General features: G+C 41.9%; 1 protein-coding gene across 24 annotated transcripts in view; it reads left to right on the forward strand.

Annotated features, from left to right (window-relative positions):
- The window catches only part of KALRN (kalirin RhoGEF kinase), a 690,448-nt gene that overhangs the window by 313,458 nt on the left and 363,340 nt on the right, over positions 1–13,650 (forward strand). For all 24 annotated transcript variants that reach the window (XM_031662269.1, XM_031662306.1, XM_031662320.1 and 21 more), the window contains one exon: positions 6,355–6,477. In XM_031662269.1, coding sequence (XP_031518129.1) covers positions 6,355–6,477 — 123 coding nt within the window. The remainder of the gene's footprint in view (positions 1–6,354; positions 6,478–13,650) is intronic.

Raw genomic sequence — 13,650 nt, forward strand, 5'->3', positions numbered from 1 at the left:
AAAAATTACCCAGGCATGGTGGTATGTACCTATAATCCCAGCTACTCAGGAGGCTGAGGCAGGAGAATCGCTTGAACCTGGGAGGCAGAGGCTGCAGTGAGCCAAGATCATGCCACTGCACTCCAGCTTGGGCAACAGAGAGAGACTTCATCTCAAAAAAAAAGAACAGAACATTTTCCCTTCTCCTTGGCAGTTAGAAAAGACTGTCTTCTGAAAGGCATTGCATCTTGATTGTATGCTGGTTGGAATAAACACAATTAGATGAGGAAGAAAGGGGGTGATTAGGGAATTATGCATAATGGCTGTTAGGTTAGCTTTCAATTCTAGTCGAGGATGTGAGCATCTCTTTTGGGAAAGACTGTTCTTGGAAAAGACTGCTTTCTGGTTGAAAAGTCAAGACGGAGAAAAGAAGATCTTTACAAGTTGTTACAAGACTGCCTGCCTGCTGTAGTGGCAAGGAGACTGGGCTCACCTGCACTGTTATCCCTAATGATGGCATTCCTGAATGGGATGGCAAAATTCCTCTCAAGACAAGCAAGGCAGGGACCTCGGCCACATATGCACTTGGCAGTTCATGGCTATAAACAGTCATTGTGTATCTTCTGAGTGCAAGATGCAGGCAAGGATGCTGTGTGGTAGAAGAGAGGGAAGGGTAGCATACAAATGGTGAAAAACCTGTACTCTTTACATCCCTCTAGGAACTAACTACCTGCCAAGTGGGACAGTGGAGAAGGTAGAGATGCACAAAGAGAAAACTTTGAGTGCAGACTGAGAGTTACAGTGGGAGTGTACAGCAGGAGACATTCACTCCAAAGTTCTGCGTTAGAGGGGTCAGTTTGAGTTCAGTTCAATTAAACATGTATTAAGCAACCACTCTGTGTTGAGTACCACACTGTGTCCTGGGAGTACAAAGAGGTTGGAGTCTAGTGTGAGAGACAGGCCTGTGGGCAATAATTGTGGTTTGAACAGAATAAGAGAAGAGAAACACCCGCTTCAGCCTGGATGGGTTATTAAGGAGTTAAGGCTTTCCATAGCCAATGATTTTGAAGTAGAGCTTAAAGGATAAGTAGGAGGTAGCCTGGGAAGTAGGTATACAAGAGGAAAGGATATGGAAAGTGACGGGGAAAACAGAGCAAAACTTAGGAGATGAGAGGCAGCTTTTAGGGTGTTTGGGGGTGAGGCAGGAACTCACCAAAGGTGGGGTTAAGAGGGGGTAGGGCCAGGCATAGGGGACTTTGTATGTCAAGTTAAGGGCTGCTCAAAAAGTATACCCCAGTGAAAAGCCCTTTTGAGAATGCATGGGTTAATTTCATTTAAGTCTGAGGGTATGCCTTTATTTATTTATTTATTTATTTTTATTTGTATAAATGTACAGGGTCCAAGTATAATTTTGTTATATACATAGACTGCATAGTGGTAAAGTCAGAGCTTTTAGGCTATCCATCACCCAAATAACATATATTGTACTCATTAATAATTTCTCATCACCCACCCCCTCTCCCTTTCCAGTGTCCATTGTCTAGCACTACACACTCTGCATCCGTGCGTCTGCATTATTTATCTTCCACATATAAGTAAGAACATGTGATATTTGTCTTTCTGTGCCTGACTTGTTTTACTCAGGATAATGGCCTCCAGTTCCATCCATATTGCTGCAGAAGACATGATTACATTCTTTTATGGTTGAATAGTATTCCATTGTCAATATATACCACATTTTCTTTATCTAGTCATCCATTGATGGACAATTAGGTTGAAGTTATGTTTTTAAAATGGATTTGGCATTCCTAACTTTTATTATTGGGATTTAGGTAGATTAACAATTTATAATTTATTTTTTAGCCTTAGTGTATAAATTACTTCTTTGAAACTAAAGGCACATCTTTCCCAGAATCTGATTGACAACCATTATTGAGTACTATTTCCCATTCAAGTTCAGGGGCACAAATCACTGCCACTTATGCCCATGAGTATCCCTTTCCATAGTCATTCTCTGAACAAGAGTGTGAGCATAGAAAGGGAAAAAAATCTTAAGAAAAAAAATACGTTATGTCTGTGCTACCCCTCATAACTCATTCAGTCCCGTACCAGTGACTAGTTCTACCTTCCACTCAGATATTCAAGACATGCCCCTGGGGGTCAGGCTTACTGCCTGCCTCTGCATCTCCCCCATAGCCAGTTACCAAGTCCTGGCAATTCTTTCCCCCCAATCTGTCTATCTATAGACACTGCCATTGGCCTTACATGAGTCACCATCACCTCTTGTCAGAATTTCTGCGTCCTGTTTTCCTTTCTCTACTCTTGCCTTCTCCAGTTGATCCTCCACAAAGCAGTCAGAGCTATATATATATTTATACACACACACACACACACACACACGCATATACACACACACATATATTTGAGATAAGGTCTCACTCTATTGCCCAGGCTGGAATGGTGATATCACAGCTCACTTCAGCCTGGAACTCTTAGGCTCAGGGGATCCCCCCTCCTCAGCCTCCTACATAGCTGGAACCGCAGGTGTGCACCACCACGCCTGGCTAATTTTTTTGTAGAAACAGAGTTTTGCCATGTTACCAAGGCTTGTCTCAAATTCCTAGGTTCAAGCAATCCACCTGCCTCTGCCTCCCAAAGGGATAGGATTATAGGCATAAGCCACTGCACCTAGTCAGTCAGAGCAATAATTTTTAACTGGAAATGAAAAGTGTCTTTATCCTCCTGGCAGCGGCTCTTCAGTGGCTCTTAGGATGAACACTGGATTCTTCTGTTCAGCACACCACGGCTCACCACAATCTGGTACCTGCCTTTTCAGGGTCCATTTCCTACTTATCCCCTGTGCAAGCCATGCTGGTCATTTCAATTCCTAATTTGGTTAAATCCTACTCTCTCTCAGATCTCAGCTAAACCTCACTTCTCCTGAGAAACCTTCTGTGACTCCCCAGAGAAGATGCATTTGGCTGTTGGTACTTTTCACCTTTGCAATGAATGACGAATTGTATGATTTAGTGTGTAGTGCTTGTTACCCCTGTAGACTGAGTTCCCAGCATCAGGCCATGCCTGCCTTTTTACTGCTGCTCTCCCCTCTCCAGAGCTGCTCTAGTGCCTGGCACTGTGGTACAATAAGACTATTTAAATAAATATCTGAATATGTGAATACTTACATACCCACACATGCTTCTCTGCTGCCTGAGGACCCCTCAGACAAAAACAAAAAGATAAAACCTCCAAAGTTAGAAATGCTCAAATACCAATTCAGAGCCATCGATAGGTATGAATGACTCTCATGCTGTATACCCTGACTATGATTGGTAATTGAGTATTTTAAATATGCCTTGTAGATGAGGAGAAATTATTCAGGAATAAGATTATAAGGAGTACCTTGATAGGCGCTTGTACTTAGGTAGGGTCTGGGATTTGACTAGAAAGTCAATTTATTCTTTAACCAGTGATGTTCAGATTCTGGAGCCTGATTTATCTTAATGGAACACACTAGAAACTGACAAATATCTAGAATCTCAAGCCACACATAAATTTATAGTGTGTAATGTAATTGTCAGGCACTGCTGGTGTCTGCTCAGGAACATGTTTCTCTGCTGCGCAGGATCTGCATGGAAAGTCAGATTGTACTCCCGAGGTTGGAGGACATGGAATCAGGGTCGAGACGGTGTGTGGTCTAAATACGTGTATGACGCAGTGATGGCTCTAAATGAACCATCTGAAATAAAACAGAAATTAGAATCTTTAACAGTACTTCATATATTGACTATGTTTATCTAGCCTCGAGTACTTTTTCAGTCTGGATTACTAAAGAAATTTTGTTAACTTTCCTAAATTATTTGCTTTTTGATTTGTTAAATTGATTTCTGCGTAGCTCCTGAACTTTCGTTGAAATTGCACATATTTTCCCTACAGCTTCAATTCTAATGGCAGAAATTGGACTAAATGATGGCACTATAACATCACAGAGCAATCAAAGTTATGTTAAAATGAAGTAAAAGCTTCTCAAATATGAAAGAAATAGGTTTTTAAGTGATGAAGGCATAGCCAATTAAGTAAAACTAAGTGTCACTAACTAAAAATAAATTGACATTTTAAAGAAAGCAAAGTACTGAAAAAGGAAACAAATTGCCTTTTAAAAAATATTTAAAAGTTGTAAAATCATTTCTGGGGAGTGCAGACGCTGTATGTGGGTGAACTAGTAGATGGAAAATATTCCTCTTCAACCAATTTACTTCAGAATAACCAATTTTCTTAAAGCTAGAGATAAAAAATGAAATAAAACAAAACTCATGAAAACACTGCGAGACAAGCAATTCATACTTAAGTGCTCAAAACTAAATTTAAAAAATTGTGGTCTGAAAAATCTGTTATAAATTCCAACACATTCGTAAACGACCACTGGTAGTTCTTTAATATGCAAAAAATTATCCTCAAACCTCAATTTGTTTTCAGAAGGGATTGATGAAAGTTTATGCCTTAAAATCCTAAAACTTTACTATAGTTGGCACCTAATATACGGGAAACTTTGTGACTACAAAGTATTTGCCTTTGACCTTGCATGCTGAAGCTCATAAATCCCGTGACAGTACAGAATTGTGAGATCTAATTGTGGCAAGCCAAGTAAAAATACACTCTCTTGATTTTTTTGGTTGAAGTTTCACCGTAAGTAATTCTAGAGAAATGTAGGCTCTTCTAAGAGAGGAACATGTAAAGTTCCTTTCAGTGCTGCCTTTCAGTGTTTGCAAAAGGTAAAAATCCAGCACTACCACAATTTCCTTTTAGGGCTGTGCCTCCAGAATACTTAAAATATGTATATTGCCAGAATATATTATAAAGTGTTTAAAATATCCATAGATAACGTTTAGATGAATTCATTTTTTATTTACAAAAAACTTCTTTTCTTCATGATGATGGACAATTACTCCACCTGTCTTCATTAAGTGGATATTTGTTAAGCCTCATTTTTATATTCATATGTACCTTTCTCTGAACTAGCACAATCATAATGTGGGCTTTGTGATCCTGTCACCAAAGACTTTGAAAATGTTCACACTTTGCACACTGCAGATATTAAAATATCCCAAATGTCAGAGAACTCCCATGCCTGTAGTCTATGGAATGATTTGGTTCTACCTCTGTTTGCTACAGGGCAATCCGTCTGAGACACAGGAATGAGTTAAATCATCTTTTTAAATAGACCTAGTTCATCTAAGTCATTTTCCAATAAGTTCTTCCAAAATCTGGAAAGGCTAGTACATCATTAATCAAATGTTTAGTTCATGGTTAATATTGCAGGCAGTGAGTGGACTCACTTGAGTTTTAGCAGGATCTATAACAGGTGTGTCTATACTGTAATTCTGATTTAATTGTGGTCACCCGATTTACTGAGCACCAACTTGTCAGAGATCAAAAGATGATCTCTGGGATGCACGCATTTTTGTTAGGCCATCTGCAAGAATGCAAAATGAGTATTAAAGGCTTTGATCCTCCCTGCACGTCAAGGCTTTTACTAAGGGATTTCCATCCTGCCTCTCAAGTGCCCCTTAGGAAAACTTCTTTTCCACCCTTCTTAGCTTCCCCTCTCTCTCACCCCTCTATTGCCCAGGCTTCTCTGTTCCAGTGTCTCTAAATACCAAGGAAACTGTATTGAAGCCAAATCACTAGATCTTTAGCCTGGAAGAACATAAAGTCTCCACTACTTCCCAAGAGACTCAGATACTAAAGGACTTAGGATGCAAATACTTTAATTTATACATTTGTTTGTTTGGTTAGTTGGTATCAATTGGAGGAGGAAGATGGAAAGAAGCCAGAGGGGGCTATTGTCCTAGTGTTCAGATATCATGAGCATCCAACTGGGGACTGACTACCCTGGACTTTGCTTTCAAGATTAGGAAGGGGCGTCCCAGGAGGATCCCCATGACTGGTTGCCATTGCTGTTTGCATTCTTATGGCAGAGTGACCGATGAGTAATGAGGGCCAAGATACTGCCCAAACTGCTACTACCTAATTTCCTGCCAGTATCTTTATGTGATTGGGTAGAAGTGGTGAGGGGGTTAAACTGTGCCTGGTGTGTAGCTTGTTTAAAATAATGAACTAAGAAAATGGAAAAAGTAATGGACGGATAATGTGGAGATCAAAAAGGGTAAGTTGAATTTAGTTAAGGGTGGGACTGTGACAGTGACAGTGATGAAATCCCATGGACTCACAGCAGATTGACCGTTTCCACCTGAACTGCTGCTTTACAATTGGGATGGGATGTGGGGGTGGTTAGGACTCTAGCAGTTGCACATGTTGTCACGTGTCTTTCCTTCTGCTAGGAAGTCATAGTTGCTGTTATCCTTCTTTGACCAGGTGTTGGACTGGATTGAAAACCATGGTGAGGCCTTTCTCAGCAAACACACTGGAGTTGGAAAGTCCCTACATCGAGCCCGGGCCCTGCAGAAGAGGCACGATGACTTTGAAGAGGTGGCTCAGGTGAGATGCTGTCTCTGTGTGTGTGTGTGTGTGTGTGTGTGTGTGTGTGTGTGTGTGTGTCTAGATGAGGGAGACCAGCGCTGTGGCTTTGGTGTTTGGTGAGGCTTGCTGGGTTGATAGCCTGTGGCTGCTGGGCTGCCTTCCTGCCTGATGCAAGGAGTCCTTTGTCTTCTATTGGATTCTAGGTGAGTGGTAAAATAGATGCCCATATTTATGATCTTTCAAAAAAATCTTCCTGCTGGTGTGATCTAAAAATGCCTTGTCCACAAGGTGGTGCTGGCAGGAGGGAATGACATTATTAGATTCCTCATCACCCCAGGGCTGCTGCTTATGGTTGTTACTGCCAGTGAGTGAGAGCTAAAAATCAGTCCCAGCTCTACTTACAAAGCCACATACCTTCCAGGACCTGGAGAAACAGGTGACACCTGCTCACCAGCCATGCACTCACAGGGCTGAATGTGCCCAAAGAACCTGCCTTGGTGTCATTTGGACAATATTTAAACTTCCATTTATATAATGTTCAGTCTTTTAGCTGAGCTGCACACCTGATCCAAAAAGGGCACCATTTCTGAATTTGCGCAAAGATGTTGTATGAGAGGCCCTGGCCATTTGTCTAATAGTATAATTGTTTTAAAGTGTTTTTGTTCAGAGCCTTCATCTTAAAAATGTTATCCTAACTCTGTTATATTTCTCCATTGGGGAGTTTTCCAAATGGGTCCTGAGAATTTTCATTTTCAAGATGAAATGCTACTCTGCAGTTATTTTATCAGGTGTGATCCGCTGCCATGTAAAACAAAATAATGGAGAATAAGGCAGGGAGGGTGCCCATATGGGACAGAGGGGTAAGTGCTGCTGAAGGAGTGAGGATGACAGAACTAGGTTTTGCCACATCACTGCTTTAGCCAGAGCTGACTTCAGTCCCACCAGGCAGACAGCCCTCAATGTGGGCCCCACTTTGGGCATTGTGCAGAGCCCTAGGCCTCACCCAGGGAGGCTCCCAGCCCTAGACAGACTATGTGCTATGGATGCAAAAAGAGATGGTATGTCAACAACCGAGCAAGAACAGGAAGGTCATGGAGCATTACTGCCTCTCTAGGGGAGCTGCAAGCATCTGCTGAAAATTGAGAGGCCTTATAGGAGCCAGAAAGACCATGTCAGCAGTGACCTGAGCCCAGGGAGTATGGGTGGATTAGACCCAGCCTGTGAGATAAAGAAAGCCTCATATGGAACCCTTGTGCACTGTTGATGAGAGTGTAAAATGGTGCAGCCACTGTGGAAAACAGTGTGGAGGGTCCTCAAGAATTAAAAATAGAATTACCATAGATCCAGCAATTCCACTTCAGGGTGTATCCCTAACAGAATTGAAAGCAGGGACTCAAACAGATTTTTTTTTTTTTTTTTTTTTTTTTTTGAGACATAGTCTCGCTCTGTTGCTCAGGCTTGAGTACAGTAATGTGATCATGGCTCACTGCAACCTCCGCCTCCTGGGTTCAAGTGATTCTCCTGCCTCAGCCTCCTGAGTAGCTAGGATTATAGGCGCCTGCCACCACACCTGGCTAATTTTTTGTATTTTTTTGTAAAAATGGGATTTCACCTCGTTGGCCAGGCTGGTCTCGAACTCCTGACCTCAAGTGATCCACCCACCTCAGCCTCCCAAAGTTCAGGGATTACAGGCGTGAGCCACTGTGCCCAGCCATCAAACAGATATTTATATACCCATGTTCACAATATTCAAATGGTGGAAACAACTCCAATGTCCATTGACGGATGCATGGATAAACAAAATGTGGTCTATTCATATAATGGAATATTATTTAGACTTAAAAAGGGAGGGAATTCTAACATATGCTACAACATGGATGAACCTTGAAGACATTATGCTAAGTGAAATAAGTCATTCACAAAAAGGATAAATATTGTATGATTCTACTTATACCTAGAGTAGTCAAATTCATAGAGATGGAAAGTAGAATGGTGGTTGTCAGAGGCTGGGGGTAAGGGAGGAATAGGGAGCTATTGTTTAATGCAAGCTTATCCAGCCCATGGCCCACAGGCTGTATGTAGCCCATGATGGCTTTGAATGTGGCCCGACACAAATTGGTAAACTTTCTTAAAACATTATGAATTTTTCTGCAATTTTTTTAAGCTCATCAGCTATCATTCGTATATTTTATGTGTGGCCCAAGACAATTCTTCTTCCAATGTGGCTCAGGGAAGCCAAAAGATTGGACACCCCTGGTTTAATTGATACAGAGTTTCAGTTTTGCAAGATGAAGATGAAGAGTTCTTGAGATAGATGATGGTGATGGTTGCACCACAACACTGTGAATGTACTTAATACCACTAAATTATACACTTTTTGTTTTTTTTTTTTTGAGACAGAGTCTCGCTCTGTTACCCAGGCTGGAGTGCAGTGGCGTGATCTTGGCTCACTGCAAGCTCCGCCTCCCGGGTTTACGCCATTCTCCTGCCTCAGCCTCCTGAGTAGCTGGGACTACAGGCGCCCGCCACCTCGCCCGGCTAGTTTTTTGTATTTTTTAGTAGAGACGGGGTTTCACCGTGTTAGCCAGGATGGTCTCAATCTCCTGACCTTGTGATCCGCCCATCTCGGCCTCCCAAAGTGCTGGGATTACAGGCTTGAGCCACCGCGCCCGGCCAATTATACACTTTAAAATGGTTAAAATTGTAAGTGTTATATTGTTATAGTTTACCACAATACAAAAAAAGAAAGCCTCCTAGCCAGTGAGGACCTTCGGCAAGATGCAGCACAGATCTAAAATATCTGAGTGGCCATGCATCCTGGGTCATTCCTCTCTAGGCTGTTAGGGAGCCAAGGATGGGAGAGGGCCACATGTATCCCCTGACGGCTGAGAATGGAGGTTGTAGTACAATACGTGGGGTGGTCTGTTGGAATAGGGCCATCCCATAGCTTTGGTGCTTCTGCCTGTGGGCTGTCCTATGGCTCAGCACTCCTCACTTAGAAAGGACATCCCCAAAGCTACCCATAGCTCTGACCCAGCTCAATCCTCCTTGCCCTCTGCCTGATATAGCCTCAGAGGCAATGCCAACCTTGGTTGTAGGCCCATGTTTTGATTATAGGCCACAGTTTTTGCATTTTGTTACAACCAAGCAAGACCCATGGCCACCCCAGGCCCATTTTTCCCGACTGTTCTTCCACCTTCTCGCTGATACCTGATACTCCTTTCATGTGGGACAATGCTTTTCCATCAGCAACAAAAACACATGAATTTAAATTCATGCTAAAGAAAGAATGGGCACATTTTTGAGAGCTTATGTTTCCATTATATATCTTATGCCAATCCTGAGTGATAGGTAGTATTTGCCTTGTTTTATACAAGACAACACTGAGGCTTAGAAAGTTCTTCCATGTGCCCAAGTCATCCAGCTTGTCAGGGGCTCTGCTGAGATTCAAACCCAGGTCTGTTGGATTCCAGAGTCATGTTCTTATCCTAATTCCATGCTGTCCCTCCTTATTGAGGTAAAGGAAGTGGGCATACAATTCATTTCTGAGTGCCCATTTGCTTATGGAAAGTGTGGGACAAAGACAAAGGGGGTGAGGGTGGGTGATGTTGCCGCCCTTATTGACATCGATTACAACTTTCCTCTGGCCCTTCCAATGAGTAATCCATTGGCATGATCCACACCTCCCTGACTCTGCTTTCTGATAAGACTGTATTTTTTTGAAAGAGAAGACAGAGTTCTAACTTCCAAAAGGCTCATCCTTTTAGGAGGAGTGTTTGCTCTGGAAAGGAGAAAAGCAGATATGAGCTACGAAGGGAGCACTTTACCTAGGGTTCGTGAGCCATCTCATTACCCTGAAATTAGCCTCCAGAGCTGGATCTTGTAGTTGGGGAATTAATCCTACCTTATTCTGTGATCCCCACTCTGGGAGATGGAGCGGCCCAGCATCCTGGGATTGTTAGTCCGCATAGGAAAACCAATGCTGACTACAGTGAAGGCAGGTCGGCTGTCTGTAGCAGCCTGCCTGAGACCTGCTTTGTTCTGTACAGCGTGATTGCCATGTTTAGGTGGTGAAAATGGGGTGATCTAGGCAGGAAAGGGGTCTTCTTTCTCTCTTGCTTCTGCTCTCAATTAGATGAGGGCCATTGGGAGAAGAGGAGTGGATTTAATCAGGAATTGAAAAGTTCTTCAGTAAGAAGAGCAATGACAGAAAGCCCAAAGCATGGACACTCTTATTCTTTGTTTGGATTGCTGTTTATGAGATGTGGTCAGGAAGGCTATATATGCTGTGGGGTAGGAGCCTGGGGTAACTTATAAGCAATACTCTAAAGGGTCGTGATTCTGTGAAGGGACCTCTTTCAGCCTTATCATTTAGGATTCCTTTACCTGAGACTGATAATGAGAGAGGAATTCTGAGTACCCATTCTCTGTATTTAGGTTCAAAAAACTGTCTTGAATCAAAGTAGAAAGAGAGCTATTACATCTGTCACAGATCCTGGAAATTTGTCCTTCTGAAAGGAAAAGCAAGCCCTCAACAGAGGGAATGGCTACCCACAGGGAGGGGTTGAGGCAGTGTAAAGCCCCTGAACAAATACATCTCCACTCTTGGGATAGTGGAGGCATCTGTGATTCTTACCAGTGGTTAGTCTTTGTAGTAAAGACATTTAGGGCAGCTATTAAAATAGACATAAATGATATCTTTGAAGAATTTATGTGGCAATCCATTATCCTTCATTAAACTTTAACTTTTGTGTTTAATAGCTCTTGAACAAATTTTAAACAAATTCTTCAAATACCCTTTGAAGATGAATTAAATATTTGAGTCCTCAGTTCATCCTGCAGATGGCACTCTTTGAATAGCCGACATAGAAGCTGAGCTGACTGGGGAAAGGCTTTGCAGTCATGACAGCCTCCCTAGGGAGGAAGCCAACATTCAGAGCGAAGGTCCAGGAAGGGATACACCAGGGGATCTGTGTCTACAGTTATCTAGTCCAAGCTGCTGAGGTTGTGCGTGCTCAAACAGAAGACCTGGGCACTGGCGGGAACCCCTCCTGCTCCTTAGGTCGAATACTGGACTCAGTTTGCCTATAATCTCATCAAATGACTCAGGCCACCGAGTAGAACAGTTTTTAAGAGACACATATTTTTTGTGGTACATTAGGTATCATCAATAATATAAACAAGTGTAAGATGGAGTTGCTGCCCATAATAGGATGGCTGTCAGGGGATAGATGTGTCCATGTCTGCCCCGGTGGTGGAATAGAATGTGGTAATGTTATATTGTCATGAGATATTTGCTACTACGAGGTAGAACAGTACTCAAGTGCCTGTGGTTTACATAACAGCTGTGCCTGCTCTGCTAGTGGCCTGTTTTATGGCCTCATTATCTGAAATGCCAGATTTTCTGTATGCTAATTTAGTCAAAAATTAGCAAGTGTTTACATTCAAATATATATTATCTAAAGTCTCAGAGCACCAAATCACATTTAAGCAGCTAGGCATATTAAGTAGCATTAGTGTAACATTTTTGAAAGAGGAGACAATTTAAAGAAAGACTTAAAGAAATAGAAAAACATGGGCACAATTAAGTACTTTATTCAGTAATCTCTGGTTACTTGTTTATCTGTCCAACCCTTGTGGATTTTTTGTTTTATTTTGTTTTGTTTTTTGTCAAACTTGAGTAGAACACACTTTAAAAAAATCATTCTGAAACTGGAAACCATCATTCTCAGCAAAGTACCACAAGAAGAGAAAACCAAACACTGCATGTTCTCACTCATAAGTGGGAATTGAACAATGAGAACACATGGACACAGGGAGGGAAACATCACACACTGGGGCTTGTCAGGGCATCGGGGGCTGGGGGAGGGATAGCATTAGGAGAAATACCTAATGTAAATGACGGGTTAATGGGTGCAGCAAACCAACATGGCACATGTATACCTATGTAACAAACCTGCACATTGTGCACATGTACCTCAGAACTGAAAGTATAACAATAAAAAATAAGAGCTATTATGAAAGAAGAATTAACAGAATGAATGGATAATCCAAACAAGTGGTAAGAGAAAGAGTCAATGATGACAAATGTTCTGAACTCTGTAGGCAACTGCATTGTGCTATCTTGATACTTTGTTGACTTAGTAAAACTGGAACTGTAAAAAAAAATCATTCAAAATAGGTAAGAATAGAGGAAAGGCATTTTAGTGGATTTATCAGTGACCTTGCCCACTGAAGATACTCTGATACACTGAAGATACAATCAGCAAACCTACCATAGTAATAAGGGCAAAACAAAATAGGATAATCCACAGAGATGGAAGGTCTGTGCCCTCAGAGTTGAACAATAGCCCTCATCAATTTTCATTTCCCATCAAGTTTCTCTGTTGGGCACTGTGAAAAGTTAAGAGTTCCACAGTTTCTGTCTTGAGGAACTCAAAATCTAATTTTAAAAAATGCATCAAACATGTTCTAACCTTCTAAGAAATTCCGTGGCACGAAAGGAGGCTTAATGTTTGCTCTTTTAAGGTTTTCAAGGGGCATTTCTAGTAAAAGCTACTTCATCTGGCAATTCAATTAATATGCAGTGATGCAGTGACCTTCAAAGTAAGTTCCTTCTTTCTCTTCTTGCCAGAGATGATGACCAATTATAGCAGCTGCAAATGCAAGCAGAAGGAAAAGGTGGGAGAGCTTAAATAGATGCTTTTTCACACTCTAGCTTCTTAGCAAGGATGAAAGATTCTTAGGCAAATGAAAAAAAAAATAGTGAGGAAGAAAGCCGGGAAAATGCAGAAAAATTAATGTCATGAAGTGGGAAAGTGGAGGAATGTGAAGCAGCAAAGAAATAAAGGACAGTCTTGGTCTTTGGATCTTGCATGAAATGTTTCCCGTTGGGTTGGATTCAGAACCTTCCCTCCCTGGAGCACTAGGGAGAAGTTACTGGTTTGAGCTGATGGGAGATGGTCTGGTGATCACACTCAGGATAAAAAAAGATGTTACATCTTAACTTCCAGTCAAGGGTTTTGAAGGTCACTTTGTGTGGATATGATGTAGAAAATTGGGAGAGGGCAGGAGCCAATATCCAAGATGTTGTAGAGAGCCTACCATGAACCTCTTGTTAACCCCATGAACTGTCACTCACATTTGCTGGTTCCTTTGGGGAACAAATGGCACATTCAGAAGAAATTGGGG

This window comes from Papio anubis, chromosome 2, assembly GCF_008728515.1.
Source record: "Papio anubis isolate 15944 chromosome 2, Panubis1.0, whole genome shotgun sequence".
Classification (NCBI taxonomy): domain Eukaryota; kingdom Metazoa; phylum Chordata; class Mammalia; order Primates; family Cercopithecidae; genus Papio; species Papio anubis.